This window comes from Corvus brachyrhynchos, unplaced genomic scaffold (genome assembly GCF_000691975.1).
Source record: "Corvus brachyrhynchos isolate BGI_N302 unplaced genomic scaffold, ASM69197v1 scaffold381, whole genome shotgun sequence".
In the NCBI taxonomy this organism is placed as follows: domain Eukaryota; kingdom Metazoa; phylum Chordata; class Aves; order Passeriformes; family Corvidae; genus Corvus; species Corvus brachyrhynchos.
In genome coordinates this window covers 550,707-569,886 of record NW_008236219.1, presented here as the reverse complement: position 1 = coordinate 569,886, position 19,180 = coordinate 550,707, and the positions used below count along the sequence as shown (strand labels likewise).

General features: G+C 48.8%; 1 protein-coding gene across 8 annotated transcripts in view; it reads right to left on the bottom strand.

The window, feature by feature from the left end:
- ACSL6 (acyl-CoA synthetase long-chain family member 6) overlaps positions 1-19,180 on the bottom strand; it is a 104,108-nt gene that overhangs the window by 29,223 nt on the left and 55,705 nt on the right. For 6 of the 8 annotated variants that reach the window (XM_008643427.2, XM_017746881.1, XM_008643428.2 and 3 more), the window contains 3 exons: positions 2,941-3,161; positions 1,234-1,348; positions 365-429 (listed from right to left, as the gene is read on the bottom strand). In XM_008643427.2, the coding sequence (XP_008641649.1) occupies positions 365-429; positions 1,234-1,348; positions 2,941-3,135 (375 nt within the window). In that variant the 5' untranslated portion in view covers positions 3,136-3,161. Of the gene's footprint in view, positions 1-364; positions 430-1,233; positions 1,349-2,940; positions 3,162-16,492; positions 16,631-19,180 lie in introns of those variants that run through there. The other 2 variants (XM_017746883.1, XM_017746886.1) reach the window with 2 other exon arrangements.

The following is a 19,180-nucleotide window of genomic DNA, read 5'->3' as shown; positions in this document are numbered from 1 at the left end:
AAATAAACAATACAAAATCAGGCAAAGCTTAGAGGGAGGCTCTCAAATTATTGTATTTCCTATCTAGAAGTCCAATTTTTATGTTATCATGAACCATCATTAGCTGCCTAGCAACTGATGTAGTTGGCAATGCCCCATGGCTCCAGAGAGCCTCGGTGCTGCTTTCAGGAGTGGACTCATGGCACGGAGCCAGCCTGTGAAAGCCAACACACCCATGTAACACCTGGATGTGCCCAGGTGGGGACACTGGGAAGCATCACATGGTGCATGAGCAACCTCCTGGTCTAACGTGCAGGCACCCCAACACCCCTTCTTGTGTTGGGCAGGGGAAGAGGATGCACAGCAGGTGTCACCTCCAGCTCACCTCCTTGTAGGACAGCCACTGGTAGGGCTGCTTGGGCTTCCTGAACCCCAGGCAGGGGCCGTTCTCTGAAAGACACAAGCAGAGATGGTGAGTTACAAGGGGCAGTGCCAGGAGTTTTTACATGTGGGGCCACAATGTGGGGGAGCCCTCCAGGAGTAAATCCATAGTTATTGGGCTGGTTCTCACAGCAATCCCCAGCAAATTACACACACAAGTGCATCTGATGGGAGACTAAATGCTAGGATCCCCCAAAAAGGCTTCAATCCTCCCCACTGATAGCAGCAATTTGCCCCAAACAGCCTCTTTAAAAGGCTTCTCCAAAGGTCACATGAGCATTAGTGTTTGATGAGGGCCCTCATCCCAAACACTAGCTCCCACTACTTGTGCTGCCTTTTGATTAAAAAAGGTAAAAACTACTGTATTTAGCCCAGCCTACTCTGGAGGAGGGTAAAACAACACGCAGCAGTGCGTGACTGGATGAAAATTTGAAAAGTTTGAATAATGTACTAATGGTACCTATTTGCAGAAATCCATTCCTCCATACACCTACCAAGTTCTTTATTTACCCCTGTCTTGTGGGGCAGAATATCTGCAGTTCCACTGGGGTTTTTTATGGTACCAAAAATAATAATCTGACCATGACATTGTTGTATCCAATGAGGCAGGACATCATAAACAGCAGACACAGAAATAGTTATGATAGAGCAGGGAAGAGTCATCATGGCTTTTTGGAGCAGGAAGTGATGTCTCTCAAGTGTATGAGAGCTATGTGATGATTCCATTGACCATGGGATTAGGTCATCTGCATGGCTTGGTCCCCCACCTCTCCCAACTTCTGCTCCTAGGCCTCCTCACCACCGTGCTCTCACCAGAGATGCTGAATCCCCTCCTGAAGACCTCATACATGGTCCTGGCATCATCGTAGTAGTGTGTCAGCAGCTGCGGGCTGTCCCCGATCACCGAGCGGCGCGCCCCAGCCAGGCCCTGCATGAGACAAGGTGACACAAGGTGACACGGCCATCAGTACTGCTTGAGGGGTGGGAGATGGGGAAAGCCCCACCATAAAGCAGCACACTCCCCAAATTCCAGCAAGACCTCTGTGACCACCACCTGCCCCAAGACCCAAAGGGATGTGAGAGGAGGGACATTTACCTCAGCACCTCAGGAGAACCCTCTGCTCATAGAGGAGCACTTGTCTCAGCTCACTGTCACAGGAGATCACTGATATTTCCCAAGGGAATTTAATAAGGAATTGTGGATCTGGAAGTAATGGAGTGGAGATGTGCTGGGGGAAGCAACTGCTGTGTGCTCCACAGGTTTCCAGGACTAGCACCATGAGCACCTCCACAAGGACATCCAGGCCAACATGAAGGACAGACTAAGGCAGAGGCCAGCCCACAGTGCATGAGCTCGGTAGAGGTGTTTTAGGAGATGGCAGCCAGGGTGAGAATGACCAAACTAGGACTGCACTGGGAGCCAGAAAAAAGTCTAATTAAAGGTTCCCTAACCACAGTGAAAAACTGTAAATTCCTCCCACCCTTTTAAAAAGCTGGTGGAATTAAAGACAATAACGTCTTAGAGGGAACATCACAAAAGGCTTTAAAAATTCTCCTCCTGCTTTCAGATATTAAAATAAGTAGAGACAATTTTCAGAAATATTTCTATTCTTTAAAACAGAGCTGTATCATTAAACTTTAAAGTCTTTTACAAGCATAAAAAGTAATAACTCCTTAGCCTCTAAGCATGGATTCAGGTTTACTTTTCTTTACTGTTACCAAGTTTGCAGCACCAAACTCAGCAATGGGCACACATGAAGAGTGCCAGATGATCTGGTCTCACCAGCTGTTGCCTTTCAGTTGTTTCTCCCATGCAATGGCAGTGCCTCTAATCTTTGGCCACGGATGGTTACAAAGCTAAGACCAAAATTTTACTGAAAATCTAAGAGAATAAATTAACATGCTGTATTCTAGTTTTTCAGTTTACAGAAAAAGGTGAATTAAGGGGTGAAATGATCCCTGGCACAGTGCATTACATGGCTGATTTCAGGATGAGGTTGGGGAACTACTGAAACAACAACAACAAAAAAGCCTTCCTGGCATCCCCTGTGGACATAGGTCTGTAGAAACGAGTCCAGAGCAGACCATGAAGGTGATTAGAGGGATGGGACACCTACCCTATGAGGAAATGCTGAGAGAGTTGGGGTTGTTCAGCCTGAAGAGAAGGGTCTGGGGAGACCTTAATGAAGGAGGCATACTTTTTACAAGGGCACATAGTGGCAGAACAAGAAGTAGTGGCATCACACTGAAATAAAGTAGGTTTAAAATAGATATTAGGAAGAAATTCTCCCCTGTGAGGGTGGTGAGGCCCTGGCACAGGGTGCCCAGAGAAGCTGTGGCTGCCCCATCCCTGAAAGTGTTAAAGGCCAGGCTGGATGGGGCTTGGAGCAGCCTGGTCTGATGCCAATGGCAGGAGGTTGGAATGAGATGATCTTTAAGGTCCCTTCCAACCCAAACCATTCTATGACTTCCAGGCATGCAAATCTCAGGGAAAGCCAGCCGGGGTTGCCCTGGCCTCACCTCGACTTCCTCCGACTGCATGCGCAGGTCGCAGGGCGGCTTCACGGCCCTGGGCCGGCTGGCAAACCAGTAGGCAACAACAGCCGCAAAGGCACCAATGCCCACCAGAGCTGTGGCTGGTAGGTTGCGGAAGAACTGGCTGAGGTCATCGAACTCAGGGAGCCGCAGACTCCGCAGGATTTCCTGAGCCTGCATCTTCTCCACCAGCGAAACGGCAAACTCTGCAAGAGCCAGAAGGATGGGTCAAGTCAGATGAGGTCAGTCTACGGATGGGTAGGGGCAGCACAGGTCGCTGGGAAGGGGAGAACGTGCTTTGCCTCATCAGCCATCACAGACACCCTGCTCTGCTGAGCTGTGGGGCTGCCTGCCAATAGCCACCCTAACTGAGGAAAACAGCATCTGTGGAAGAGATAGAAGAAAGGAGGAAGCATCCATAGCAGAGTGAGCAGGAGCAGACAGCTCACTCCCTAAGGACAACCAAGTACCAATGTACAGGAGGTAATGCAGCTGCAGTTATCTGGAGTGAGTTATGCTGGGACAAGCTCTGGGATCCAGCTACAACCCCTCAGGGCTGCAAGAAGCTTTCTCTACCTTCCCTGAGCAGGACTGCACAGACAGTCTGGTTGTGCTGGGCTCACAGAGCGGGAGCTTCTCCTGGGAAAGGCAAGGTCACACTGTGGATCAGGCATCGATCTAGACTCTGCCACAGCAGGTTGCCTTGCTTTTCCCTTTTGCACATACAGACACAGCCACCAGAGAGAAGGAGCCAGGCAGGTGGCTTGCTGCTCCAGAGTGAGAGATCAGGATGTCCTCAGGGGACTCGTGTTTGGGTGTTGAGTACACAAGGAACATTTTAAAGAACTCCTGTTTACAGTGATGGCCCCATATCAACTCCCCACTGGGGAGTCTCCAGTATCGGCCAGCCCTCTGAGAGATGAGCCAAGAAGGTGCTGCCCAGGGGAATCCAAACAGTTAAGGTTTCCCACAGCTCTCTTTATGACTTTACAAGAGTCAAGGTCTTAAAAGAGTTTTTCAGCCACATGAAACCAGGCAGCCCCTTCCCTCTTGCCCTCTGGCCTCGCTCCAGCTTGTCGAGCTACATGGCTTCACTTCCATGAGGGGGCCAGGACTTCCCACACAACAGCACCACTAACACAAACCAGCTTTTTTCCTCCTGGGAACAGTGTCTGGGCTGCACTATCCTGAAGTCCTGAAGGTCAGGACTACCCTCTAGTAGCCTTCTCCTGTGTTTGTGCCAAGTGAGCATTGGGACTGGCACAGGCCAGGCAGTGAGCAGAGGTGCACCCCTCACATGAGGCTCTGGAGGAGGTTTGTAAGTTTGCACAAGAAAAAAACCAACATAACAAACAATTAACCTCACTCACTTTTGGGTTACGAAATGGTGAGGACAACAGCGAGGGGACAGCAACACCGAGCCCATGTTCAGAGTCATCCATCTCCCTCCTGAGGGCTCTGGCCCAAACATCCCTCTGCCCCATGGTCCCTGATGCTGGCCCAGCATCCCACAGTCACCTCTGCTCCCAGAGAACACCCAACTGTGCAAACCCTCTGGGACCATGACCAGCCTCTTCAAGAGTGGTTGAATCCCTCCAATAAAGACATCCAGATGAGGGTACTGGGAAATACCCACACAGAAGACAATTTTCTCCTGAGATTTGAGTGTTTTTTCAGAAATCCCTACATGTGATAAAATACTGACTGTGCAACTGCAATGATGTTAGCATGAACTGTGAGGGTGGTGAGGCACTAGCACAGGTTGCCCAGAGAAGCTGTGGATGCCCCATCCCTGGAAGTGTTCAAGGACAGGATGGACAGAGCTTGGAGGAACCTGGTATATGGAAGGAGTCCCTAGACATGGCAGAGCAGTTGGAACTGAATGGGCTTTAGGGTCCCTTTCAAACCAAACCATTCTGGGATACATTGATTCTATGAACTGAGACAAGAGTACTGGTTTCTCCCCTAAATATTTCTTGACACCGGACTATGAAAAGCAGCCTGACAAACACACTTTTACTACAAAAACTGGGAGAGCTTACCGAGGGCGCTATTCATTTGCTGATGAATTGCCTATTTGTGCAAAAAGCATTTCAGCAAGTCCCAATTAAGACTGTCTGCTCCCAGAAACAGCCTGTCCCACCAAAAGCAGCCACCCAGTTTGCTAGTTACACTGAAATCTTGAGAATTACTCCCTCAACAGCAGCCTGGAAGTGCTGTTTTGTATCCATCCGTGCAGTTAAGTTGAAAGTGGAAAGCTGGGAAGGCGCCTGTGGGAACAGCACTGTCATGGGGGGATGCCTGGCTACAGCCACATGCTTCTGTCCTGCTCAGCTGCAGGGACTGCCTGGGGGGAAGTGGGACCAGGCCATTACATCTGTCTGGGTGGAGGGCATCCACGGACATCTAGAGCTCATAGCATCAACAGAAGGATCATGAGAGTCAGGGCTGCAATTTCTGTTCACATTCAATTTTGGCACTGCAGAGTTCACAAAACTTGCCTTTTGCAACAGTTAATCCTGGGTTTTGCATCCCAAAGGGATTCATGATGAGTCCATACTTGATCTGCTTGGAGCAGCCAACCTGCCCTGGGATGGTGGCCAGGATAGGGGCCCAGGTGTGTTTGGGATGATCAGGGAGAACTGCCTCACCCCCTCCCTATACCTACAGAAAGAGGGGTCAGGAGTGCCTGGATCACAGCCTCCTCTGACGAGTCAAGACAAGCAGGTGAGCACCTCATGGTCACATGCGCTGGGAGTACATTTCTCATGTGCTCAGGAAAATAAATAATAGCAATTTAAACCCAGCACAGTTGGGCTGGGTTACCCATCAGGAAGGCAGCGTTGCACCCCAGAGTGCACAGCAACCAGCTGCTGCTGTCACCTTGGGCCCAGGATCAGCAGCAGGATGCTCTCCACACCCTTTCTCCACATTTCTGTTACCTTTGTGGCCCATTTCTGCTACTTCTTGGCCCCACTTCTGTTGCACACTGCTGCAGTGCATGTTCCCCACAAGCAAGCGGCCCTGGGTGCCAGCAAGCAGAGCATGGCACCCATGTATGTGGCACATGGAAACACTGACATTTATTCCAAACAGCACTTCGCATCACTGGATTTCTAAAATATTCCCATGGCAAAGAAAAGAGAAACAAATATGCAGGGAAGGACAGAAAAAAGTGGTTTTGAGGAAGGAAGAAGTGCTGGAGAGGTGCAAAGAGAGCACAGCCATGGATGAGAGCTGGGGGTGCCTGGCACAGGCGAACTTCCCAGCTGGGGTCTGGGCTGAGCAGGACTCCTGCAGCCTCTGGGCAGCCAGCAGTGACACTGGGCTCCAGGTCAGCCACCAGCCTGTGCTCACAGCAATCACCCCTGCAACAGGGCTTAATTAATTATTTTGGTAACAAACGGCTCTCTTGTGTGATTTAGTTTTCATTTTTTTCTGCTGGAAGTGATTCTGTAACTCCAGTCAACGGAGTTCAGTGACATAAGCCAGTGTGCTAACAGCCTCAGACTACTGGTGTATGCCTAATGCAATCAAAATTTTACTGGTCCTGTGCAGCCACACAATCACATTCTTCCTACCATTCCATCAGTGCCTGCTTGGGAAGAACAACTCCTATTGGGACATCCGTATCCTCCTGCCCCCCTGCATTCACAGTGGGATGGGGAAGAAGCAGGTGATTCATTTTATCCTGGAAAATGGGCAAAGTGTCCCATTACCCTTTGTTCAAGCCCCAAAAAAGGCTATTTACATTAGACTTCATAGCACAAAACCAAAACCAAATAAGCAGCTGTTCAATACGTCTGAGAGACTTAACTGTTTGCAGTGGGGAACTATGAAGCAGAGCCAGTGACATGTAATGGCTCAGAGCCCGCACACCCTCCGCTTCTCTCAGAGCAAGCTGGAATATTCTGTCAGCTGGCAATCACCACGGATCTGTGTCCTTGGGCACGGCACTGGCTGCTCACTCATTTCACTGAGGAAACAGAATTTACAGGATCTGAAATATATCAATCCAGAGAGGCAGATGTACAGGGATTTCACTCCAGTGAAACACTACAAGCTTTTTGAACTCTTTTCTCATGTTCAGTTCTGCAGAGCTCAGATCCTGAGATTTATAGTTGTTTTCCTGAAATGTGGTCAGTGACAGAAGATTTGCACAAAGAAGTATCCAGCAAAACTTGGAGCACTCTCCTTCACCTTCCTGTGCAGAAGAAAAACATGCCTTGTGCTCTGTGCAGAGGGTTCAGGGGACTTTGCGATAGGGATTCAAATCACAAATGGCACTCAAATTATGACTATAACAGTACAAGAGAGTCTCCATTTACCATGGGGAAAGGGAATGTCAGCATTCGCAGGGACACATAAAGCTGTTAGTCAGATTGCATCACTGGAAACCATTTGTTTATTTAAATGAAAGCTGTTGCAATAATTAACATCTTTATGCAAACATGCACAGAGGCTGCCACAGCCATGCAGTCAGAGGGATTTGGGGATGTTGTGTATTGCTTGCGGAGTATAAACATTATTATTTTTCCTTTTTCTCCAAACTCCGTGTAGGCATGCAGTGGGACATCAACCCTGGGAGGAGCCTCTGCCATTAAATGCAGCTCAGGTACTTCTGACCTTCTCCAGCTTGGCCAGGGAGCTCCTGGGACACCAGGAGCTGTGACAGCTGAGACAGCTGACACAGGCTGTGAATTCCTAATCACTGCTGTAATTAAAACCAGAGAGCTGATTCCAAGTCAGTCTCTGCTCTGCGACTCCACAAGTTTCTCTGTGTGGACACAGAGGATGAGAAGCTGGATGAGCCTTCAGTTCTAATCCTGAGGCCACTGTGGGTTGGGGTTGGGCTCAGGTGAGGAAGGGGGACACTGACCACTCTGCAGCAGGCTGGGTTCACATTTCTCTAGATTTTACGGGAACAAGTGATCTAATGAGGTCTCCCACCACAGACTGTGTTGTGCCTCAGCCACAAATGCAATATCCAGTTTCATCCAAACCTGCAGATTTTTTTCTCACTCGTTGTACTTACACGGGAAAATTTGGAAAACTCATGGCACTTGGCCACCTTTCTATTTTCAACAAGTTTTAGATCAGGTCAATTTATTCTCTGTTTTAATGGTTCTACACTATAGTGTTTAGGGAAATGGTAATGCCATGCTTTACGCAGGGTGAAGCTAGTGTTAATTACAGAGAGAAAATGTCATTATGTATTTGTTGGCATTACAGAGAGATACTGAAAACCTTACAGAACAATTCCCTGCTGTGAGACAGGAAGCCAGGCAGTCTTCAAGCTTGTAAACTGCCTGGGGAAGAGGAAAGGGTGTGATAAACATAAAGGGGAAAATAGGAACACCAGAAGTATCTGAAACTATGAAAGCTTCACTGTGTGGAAATCCAGTAAGCAGCCCCAAAATGAAGCAGGAGACAAGCAATACTCAGCTCACATAGTTTTGCAGGACTCCTAACAGCTTCTGTCCCACACCTGCAATTGTGGTATAAACACATCACCACAACAGTGACCCAAAACATTTCACTGCTTGTCCTGCATCCCTCCAGAGCAGCCTGGGCAGGGGTGACCCCACAGCCCTGACCCACCACACATACTTGGATGCATGTACAGGGACCCTCTGTACTCTGCAAGGGGTAATCAGCCACACCTGGGATTCAGCAATTACTAGGATTATTGATCAAGCCAAGGCTAATACTACTTAAAACTTTCTGAAACCATACCTGCTTTTGCTCCTCTGAAGTGACCTATCTCACTATAGCCCTTTTCCTCATTTAATGTCTCTCACCTTCAGACACATCACCCTAAGCCAACTCCCACAGCCTCCACATAATGTATTGCTGCTTTGATTTTAGGGACAGTGCATTTTCATAAAAACTGTGTTTTCCATTTAAAAAATGCCCCCTAACTACCAAAACCAGACCAAACGGAACTCTTACAGGTGCTTAATTTTACCCACTGAGCAAAATAATTGCCTCCCCCGTGCACGACCACAATTACTGTGTTTTACTTAGATCACACAATTCTTTGCAGGGTCAAATAATAATCAAGGACTCAAAGCCAAGGCATTTGGCCTCATTGACTATGGTTACACTACAACTCAATGAGTTGTAATTGGGAAGGGGAAAAAAAAGAGGAGGGAAAAAAGGAACTGGTTTAGAGATAAAATTGCTTTTTTTGGATTATTATGCCAGTGCTCAGGCAACATAAGAGAGGGTGAGAGGCGACAGATAGCAAACAAGGGAGGAAAGGCACACAGTGCCTGAGAGGCTGTAGCACTTCTCCAGGGAGCAGGCACTGGAGAAGCACCCCATGATCAAGAAATGTTATAAAAGCAGTTTGTAACTTTTATATTTTTATTTTTACTAACGAAGAATATCCTTCTCCCTTTCCTTTGAGAATCAGACCCATTCAATCTGTGAAACTGGCCTTTTGCCAACAAGACTATTAAAGAACAGGGTTTCAGTGGTACATAAGCCTCTTTAGCTCAAATTGCTTTTGTGCCAGCAGAGCCAGCTGGGGGCTCAGTGCACCCTGAACTCAGGGTCTGGGGTGTGGGAGCAGACATGGGGCTGCAGCAATGCCAACTGCCTCCCCATTCACCCTCTCTCAGTGCCCTCCCACCCACTCAGCAAGGCAGTTATCCTCAATGGAGAAAGGCTTTGCATCCAGGTCAAGCCTTGGATCTGCAGGAGAAAAATAAGGCAAATAAACTTCATGGCAAGGAGGCCAGCCTTGCTTGGCTGTGACCTCTGGTGAGTGAGTGAGTGAGTGAGTGGGGAGAGCACAGGGATGGATGAAAGAGACCAGTTCAGCATCAGCATGTGGTTGGGGCTGTGGTATAAACTTGGCCAAGTGGTGTATTATTTTTTTAGGAGAGACAGGGAGTGTCACTCAGGACAGAAAAAAATGTCTCAGAGAAAAGGCTGCTAAAGTACTGGGTCCCATTTATATATGGTATATACACACATACAATTATATATCTGCATGCGTGGATGTAAATGCTTGTGTGTGCATGTGCATATATATAAAATATAAATAAAAAGTAGAATTTCCCCTTACTCTGAGTGACTGATGGTTAACAGCACTAATTGCATAATAACCATGTGCCCCTAGCATTACTGTAGTCATCTCACTCCTTAAAAAACTCTGACTAAATAGTTGGTGCATTAACAGCCTGGGTGTGACCATGGCACCACAATTCCCCATGGTTCCTGGGGACGGAGCTAGTGGCAGATCACAGCACTGGGCTCAGGGGCTTTGCTGACCCTCCAGCTCCCATCCAGCTTCCTGACAATCCCAATCCCAAAGGCAGAGACAAAGGCTGGGAATCTCCAAGCAACCAGAGGAGCAGCACTGGCCTCTGCTCCCTCCTGCTCTGCCCAGTTGGGAAATGCATTTGCAAAACACAAGATCTTTGCAAGCATCCACTAAAAAGGGAAAAATGCTAACAAGGAGCTCAATGTCCTGAAAGAGCCCAGTAATCACATGTAAATAGAAGTATTTAAAGTATCTAAAATATCTACAGCATATCAGTCCCTTCCCAAGAAAAATTATTCAATAAATAATTCAGTGCTGTGTGGAGATCTTACTTTAGACATTTGAGATCTTTCAGAGAGCAAAATCCAGTCCCCAGCTGTCTGGAAATGCCCCTTGCTCAGAGCCATGCACAGAACATCAACTCATCCTCATCCCTCTGCATCAGGTCCCTCTTCATCCACTGATACCAAATCCTCGTGGAAAGCTTCATCCACCATCCCACACCTTCTCACCCACTCAGCACAGCTCAAACATGTGGACCAACCTAAAAATACCTTTTGCACCCGTGAGCAGAGCGGTGCAGCAGCCCTTGGAAGCCACCATGACTCACACATACGGAAAAGCCATGACTGGGAATCTGGTCCAAATCTGCCACTTCTCTGGATAACAAAGCATAAGGAAGCCTATGCAAGCATTTTAAGTTTCCTCCCAAAAGGGAAAAGCTCAATAGCTCTGCTGTCTCTGAAGTCTATCAGTTGCCTAAGGCACAGTAACAAAAAAGCTCCTCCAACTGCTAACATTCTTAAAATGTTACCCAGCACCAGCATGAGCCAGAGTCACGAGGTGTCATTGACCAGGCTAAAAACCACACAGCCTGTGGTTGCAGAGGATGGAGTTCAGATGGGAAAACCTACCCAGGATATTTTTGTACACTATCCCCCTCATCATATTCATCTTGTTCCCCTTATGCCAGTGTAGCTTCTGTGTGCTCACACCAAGTGGGCTCAGGCCATTCCTCCAAGCTAAAACAGAACCCAGCCAGAAGGAAAATCAAACCCCCAAATTTGTGGGGTTTTCTGACTTTTTGTCTTCAGCTCTCTGGAGCCTGCTCACATAACTGTGCCAAAATCAGCACAGGGGCTGCAAAGTTCCATCTGGGGAAACCAGAGCCTGATCCCTCCCTGTCTGCTTGCCTGGCTCACAGGCAGCATAGTCCACAGGAACATCGAATTGAGGTGATTAAAGCAGGAGAGAATTTGCCCCTCAGCCTTACAGCAAAGCTTACAGGTGGCAGTGAACCCTGCACATGTTTGCTGGGGCTCATGTTGAAGTGCCATGTGCTGCTGGCATTGTCACACGTAACTGGATCCTGACACTGCATCGCGGGGCTGCTTTTGCCACGGCTGAGGCTCCGTTCTGGACACTGCTCACAGAACACCTGCAAAGCTGCACCCTTCCCAGAAGTACCCATGAGCAGTTGTAAGCTTCAGTTCCTGTGAAGAATGACATTTGTTGGGTTGGGTTTGGGCTTTTTTTACTTTTTAGTGACATTGATGGTTGATTGTCCCATATAATATATAATTCCTGAATACTCTGTGTCAGGCAGCAAACAAACAGCTTAAAGAATGGCTTAAAAATAGTTATCTGGGGCAGAGTACAAAGAGAAGCACTGAATGGAGAGGGAGAAGGGAGCTAGCTGAACCCCTGACAGCTGGCTTGGCAGAGCAGAGATGTGAAGGTGCTTTGCAAAGAGCTTGATGGCTTGTTCCCAGGGAAAGTTTTTACGTTCACCTTTAAATATTGGATTTAAATAAACCTTAGTACTGTCTGTAGAGGCCCTGGTCCAGCTAAGAACCCCAGTCACCTGAAGGCTCTGCAGCAGTGTCAGTGCTGGGCAGTGCAGAGGTGCAGGGACCACATGGGGACTTACCCTTCAATGCACCCACGTGGGGTGTACTCCCCTCCTCAGCTCACTGTCCGGCTCATTTTCTCCACATGAACATGCCATAGCCAGGCCCTCTGTGGCCATCTCACTCTACAAAGCCCCTAGCCCATGGCTGGGTGGAGGCAAGGAGATTTTGGGTGAAATGCTAGGCAGGGAAGAAGCTGGTCCACAAGCATGCATTGCCCTGGCTGTTGAGGGCTGGTTTTGCTGTCCCCACATCAGGTCACTGCCAGACAAGGACACACATGTAGGCAAATCCCTGCGCTGCCAGTTCCCAGCTCTCCATGACCATTCACACCCTGCCCTTGGCTGCATCTGGAGGGTTACTGTGTGAGACTGGTCACAGTGATACAGGGATGGTTGAAGGGACAGTCCTGGCCCTGGTTGCTCTCCTGCTGCATGCACAAACTGCACAGATCTAATTCCTGCTGGCTTCTGGCAGAGTGGGATGGATGACCCCAACCGACAACACTGCTGGACAGGGGCATGAGGGTCCCCTCGCCTTATGCCCACACTGGGGCACATGGCTGTTGGCACAGAACTAACTGTCCTGCTATAGTATCAGAAAAAGTGGTTAGTTTACAAGCAAATCCCCACCTGGCATGATCAGATGGCATCCTGGTCCCAGGGTAGGGTAATGTCCTCCCTGCACGACTCCCTGACCCACAGTTAGAGCACAACTCGGTGGAGCCCACACAGGCTGGGATGCCCCACTGTATTCCAGGCCTGCCAGGGCAAGGAGTCCTCCTGACCATCTGCCCCTTCCATCACTCCCACACCTACCCTGCCTTCCCCAGGCACCAGCACAGGTATTTGTGCACCAGTCCAGGGGTACTGATCCAGCTGCAAACCTTTTTGGGTTCACTGCTGCCATTTCTTTTGGCAGCAGTACCAGAATAAAGTGGTTTCTGAATAACACTCTGAGGATCCTGCCAGCCAATTGCATTCAGGCAAGCATGGGAATGCTTCATCCAAAGTGACACAGAAAACTAAACAACCTTGTAAGAGAAAAACTTCCATAATGCTTAAGACATGACACAGTGGCATACCCGGACTTAGTCCTGTAGAGGATAGGGGAGAACAGGAATGTTTTTAATACCACTTCCAAGCCAGGTGCTAGCATTGTCTCTCTGACAGCTCAGACTGGACCAAAACACTTGGTCAAACTTCAATTTTGTGTTGCCTTCTGCAATATCAACAGTTATGTAGCAAGTGTTCACAGCAGGGCTAAGTAGGCCAGACTGCAGCTGGCATTGCCTCCAGCCACGAAGATCCTGGAAATCTGGCCTGTTGCTGTCTCAGGATGCTGCCTGTGCATTATCACACCACAGATTTTCATCTTCTGCTGCAGATGTAGAGAGAGACCTCACAGCTTGGGCCATATCATAGCTAAACACTACCTTTACTATTAGAAGGAGCATTTTTCTTTATGCCAATCTTACAGCTTGAAGAGCTCCAATACTTACTGCATTTAAAGCAAAAACCATACGAAAAAGGAGAGGAATTAAAGGCTCTGCCAGCTCTGTGTCAAACACGTGCCCATGAGGACAGTGTTACAACTGTCACACTGGAAACTGAGACGAGAAAATGACATCGAAAATGGGAGCTCACAAAAAAGTAACAGTAGTGTCACTAACTATAACAAATGCAGTTGTATCCCTCTCTTAGAGTAAGCTGACCATAATTAGACCAGGTTAATTACCAAGAAAGTGCCTTGCAAGTCCATGGAATCACAAATGGCATGGGTTGGAAGGGACATGGAAGATCATCCAACCATCCCACATACAAGGGGCAGAGATGCCCCTCACTAGGTCAGATTGCTCACAGCTCCATCCAACCTGGCCCTGTAGTTGTAGTGCTTTTCTGAAGGACCCTGTCTGCACAGATGGGAAGGAGTGAGGGGATCCCAAAAGTAAAGTACATGTGGAGAGAGTTTTATCCAGACCCTGTGCACACAGAATGTTACTGCCTGAATCTGCTCCAGGTTTTATCCCAAAACAAACCAGAAACTGAAGGCAGCTTTGAAAGCTGTTCAAAGCTTATTTGTCAACCTTGCAGTAAGGGGCAAGAAAATAAAGAGGCAGGCCATGTGCCAAAAACCCAAAGGAAAGCAACTCCCCCCTCCCACTGCAAGTGGGGGACAGGAGCAGGGACAGCAGTTGGGGCAGGAGCAGCATGATGCAGCAGCCTTGCCCACTGCACAGACCTGCTGGCTCCTGCCATGCCCTCTGCCTGCCTGCGCCCTGCGCCAGTAGCCTCCGGTCAGAACTGAAACACACTGCCTGCAAACAGCCAGAGCTTCTCAAAATAATCTCATCTGTGCACGAGAGTATCACCATGCTTTTAAAGGAACACAACTTGACGTTTCTCTCTTGCATGAGATCAGTAAAACCAGAGTGATTACTGCAGAAAGGGCCATGGCATTAGGGACACTCTCACTGCCCGGGTGCAGAAAGTTTTCCAAGGAGGCCCCACAATGCACACAGCCACCTCTGCAGCTGTACCTGGGACCATGCCTGATCCACCACACAGTACACCTCCAGGAGCAGGCAGGGACCCCGCACCTTCCAGGAGGGTCTCTGAAACTACTGAAAGCATTATCTTCCCATTTTCTTCACATCCCCAACCCTTTCTGTCCCCAGCATGCCAAAGGATGGGATGCACCAGCAACATGCACGTAACATCACAACACAGCAAGCAAGAAACCACACTATTGTCCAGACAGGGGATTTCATGGCTACAGATAAGGTTTTCATGTTCTGTCCCTGACACCAGGGTGCACCCCCATGAGCTCTCACACCCAACACAGCAGCAGGCTCTTCCCATGTGGATGGAGCATGCTCATGGTTTCATGCTTGAGGAAGGTGTGAATGCACAGCACGGAATTAGGAACAACATCACACAGTACACTGAATGCTTGCAACCTACCACTACTGCATAGCTTTGGCAAAAGCAAGCTTTGTCACCAGCACCGGGACATCCCTCAGGCAGAGACATACATTGCAAAGAGACTACACTGAAGTCTGGATGGCTGAAAGTTGAGACACAGAAAGCCTAGAAACCAGCAGGCTGTCACAGAGTCATTTAGGTTGGAAAAGCTTTCTAAGATTATTGAGTCTAACCATTCCCCCAGCACTGCCAGGCTTGCCACTAAACCATGTCCCAAAGTGCCATATCTCCACGTTTGTTAAATCCCTTCACAGATAGCAACTCCACCATTGTCATGGGCAGCCTCTTCCAGAGCTGAAAAATTCTTCTGGTGAAGAAATTGTTCTTAATATCCAACCTAAACTTCCCCTGGCCCATCTTGAGGTCACTTCATCTTGTTCCTCTACTTGGGAGGAGACCAACCTCCCCACCTAGCTTCAACCTCCTTTGCGGAGCGGTAAGGTTCCTTCTGAGCCTCCTTTTCTTCGGGCTGAGCTCCCCCAGCTTCCTCAGCTCCTCCTCATCAGTCTTGTGCTCCAGACCCTTCCTCAGCTCCATTGCCCTTCTCTAGACTCACTCCAGCACCTCAATGTCTTTCTTGGAGTGAGGGGCCCAGAACTCAACACAGGATTCAAGGTCAACCACAACTAAACGAGCATGCTGGGCTCCACAGAGCTCCTGCTGTGGGAAACAAGACCCAATATGTAGGGTCAAGAGTTTGGGGCAATGAACTCAAAGGGGCAGAGCCCTCCAGGGAAGAACCCAGACGCCAGGCTTCATCTCTGCATCACAGTGACTTTGCCCCCACACGTGGCTGTCTGCTGATAGAGCTGCCCTCACCACTGATCCCAGGGGTGCCTGGGGTGGTCCCCAGCTACCAAGGCTGCCACTCCGCACTCTGGAGCCCTGCAGCCCACGCGGGACCTAAGGAGCTGCTGTCTCCAGTGCTGGGAACTCCAGCCAGAGCTAGGCAGGAGCTTTTCCCCCTATTAAGGCTGTTGGAAACACCCGCAGCAACAGGAAACTACCAAAGCCACGTGCCAGTGACCCCTGTCCCACGGCCGCCACGAGCTCTCTCGCATCGCCCCCTGCAGAACGAGCCCACCCACCCCCAGCAGCACCGGGGTCCCTCTGCACAGCAGCTCTCCCGCAGCCCTGCTTTTTGCGACTTTGCTTTGCTCGGCATCCCGGAGCCCGGCTGCAGTGGAGCTTGCGGACCCCCGGGACCCGCCCGGAGCCCCCCCGGGATGGGTGTCCCGCCTGGAGCCTCCCAGGTCCTCCCAGACCCACCCGAGCCTTGCCCGGGCGCAGCTCCTGGATCCTGCTCGGATTTCCACCGGGCTCCTCACATGCACTGCAATAATAATAATGAAACCCCTGCCTGGACTCACCATCCGCCGGTCACCCCAGTCCCTCCGGTGCCCCCGGTGCCCGGTCAGCTCATAGCTGGGGCTCTGCCTTCCCAGTCCCCGTACAGAACTGCTGACTCCAGGGCGTCCCTCCCCCTCCCATCTGCAAACGGCTGAAAGAAGTTAAGCTTGGCTAATATCGGCTTAGGCTGTATTAGCGCAGCAGCAGCAGCAGCAGCGATGCCCGCCGTAACCCTTGAGGTTCCACATCCTGCCCGTGAGAGCCACCTTCCAGAGAAGAAAACCCCACCCCCTCTGCTCCTGAATATTGCAGTATTTTCGCACATCCCTGTCATACTGGATGATTTACAGGCTCAAAGCAAGGCTTTTGGGTGCAAAACTGTAAAGCCTACCTGCAAATGCACAGTTTAAAATTAGAAACAGCTTTTTTTTTTCCTTTGGGAAAAGTCATAATAAAAGAAAGTTTCTGACCCTGAGAAAGTCTGTGCCACCAGTTCTGGTCTGCTGAACTAGAAACTTCAGACGTCGGATATGGGCAGACATTTAAATAGGCAGATGGTGACAGGACAAAGGGTAACGGCTTCACACTGACAGAGAGCAGGGTTACATTAGATACTGGGAAGAAATTCTTCTGTGTGAGGGTGGTGAGACACTGGAGCAGGCTGTCCTGAGAAGCTGGGGATGCCCCACCCCTGGATGTCCAAGGCCAGGTTGGACGGGGCTTGGAGCAGCCTGGTCTCGTGGAAGGTGTCCCAGCTGATGGCAGAGGGACTGGAACTGCGTGAGCTTAAAGGTCCCTTCCAACTCAAAACATTCTGTGATGGTCAAGTAGAATAAATACAAATCACCTGAATCAATAAAATAGTAACAGAGTAACTATTGCCAACATCATCCTTATACTGCTATATATATTACAAGAAAAAACCCAACACCCTGGTATTTCAGCCCAAACCAGGTTTTGTTAATTTACACTGAAAATAACAAGACCAGAACTTTGAAATTCATTTGTCATGGTAAATTACTAACATTTACATTTGAGAGATCTGAACGAGATATATTCTTAACTACAAGAACATTCCTTTCAACTGAAAGCCAACAGTGTCTGGTAGCTTCCACCTCCCCACTCCTGAGCAAAGATAACACGGGTGTGCCACCCCTGGGCCCCTGGGAGCCCTTGCTCCCTATCATCACCTTATTTACTGGTCATTATTTACTGTTCAATTCCTGCTTAGGACTCTTGCTGTTAGGAAGGCATTTGAGGGGTCCGTCCTTCCAGAGGCTGGATATCTGGCTTTATTAACACTGAAATTATTGTTTTCCTCAAGTCCCTTTTTTCCTGGCTGGATCTCCACAACCGCTTGGCAGAAAAGGGGAGAGCAGAGGGAGAAAGGCTGTATGAACATTCACTATTACCCTAGTTAATAAAGTTTTTGTCTGACCTGTCCTAAATTCCACTTGTGATATTGGAGTGCATAGTGGAGAATTCTCAAAGAACACTTAATACCCATGAATGAAGAGACTACTTAATGAGATTTCAGGCAAGCTTGTCAAATATCACTCCTTTGGGTCACACGGGGGGTGTTCTGCAATCAGGCTTAATTCATCAAATTGCCGGGTAGGGCAGGGAGTACTAGACTGAGTGGTCTGCAGATGCAAATCAGCATCACACTGCTGGCTAAATGGGACCTCAGCAATATTCACCAACTAGAATTCCTGCCCCTTTGTTCTTTATGAGTGACAGCTTGACAGAAACTTTGTAGTCAGGAAAATATTTTAGGTGTGTGAACAGCCCTGGGCTGGCTGGGCGCTTCAGTGCCGGTAGCCACAGTCTCAGCACATCTGTGTTCCTGATGCAATGCCCTAAAGGGGATGTGGGAATACTGATTTCAAATGAATACCGGATTAAAAACAACATACTGGGCTATGGAGCTCTTCTTTCAAGCTCCTGCGGGTAAAGGCTGGTCTTGCCTACCACCATGAAGCTCACCATGGGCAATATACCCTCAGCATAGGGGGTGAGACTCAGTAAAACATGTGTTTCATGGTAGAGGCTGACCCTTTGTAGTGGTTTGGTCCAAGATACTCATTACTGTTTATCTTCTGTGAGATAAGAATTAGGAGAAACGCAAAGCAGCCACCAAACTTGAAAGAATATAATATTAACAGACCTAAAAGAAGAAAAAAAAATACCACACCTTCAGAACTCTTCTCCTCCCCCCACCTTCCTCCCTTCTCCCACTGACAATGTAAAAAGACAACCCTTAAGATGTTCAGTCTGTTTACCACTTCCATAATAACCTTGTTCAGTCCATTTAGGAAGAGGAGTCTCTCTGCTCGCATGTGAGTCCCTTCCCCCGACTTGCAGCTTTTCCCACAACTGCTTTCGAGGGTCCACTCTTGAAGGTTTTTGGGGTACAATTTTATGATTGAGCTGTTCAGAAACAAAAGTTCTCTTCACCCATCTCTGGGAGCATTTCATCTCTAAGAACAGAGGCCCTTCTCCTTCCCTGGGAGCAAAGGGTCTTCTTCATCTTCATCTTTAGGACTATCTCTAGGAGCATCTCTAGGAATTTCTCCTTTCCCATTTGGAGCAAAAGTCCTCATCTGGTCCATCTCTCCCTGTTCAAACTTCTCATGAAATTACAGCTGTGTCAGCATCTGCTTATCTCAGTGCAGGTGCTTTTGCTCACGAGTTGAACACTCCACCCC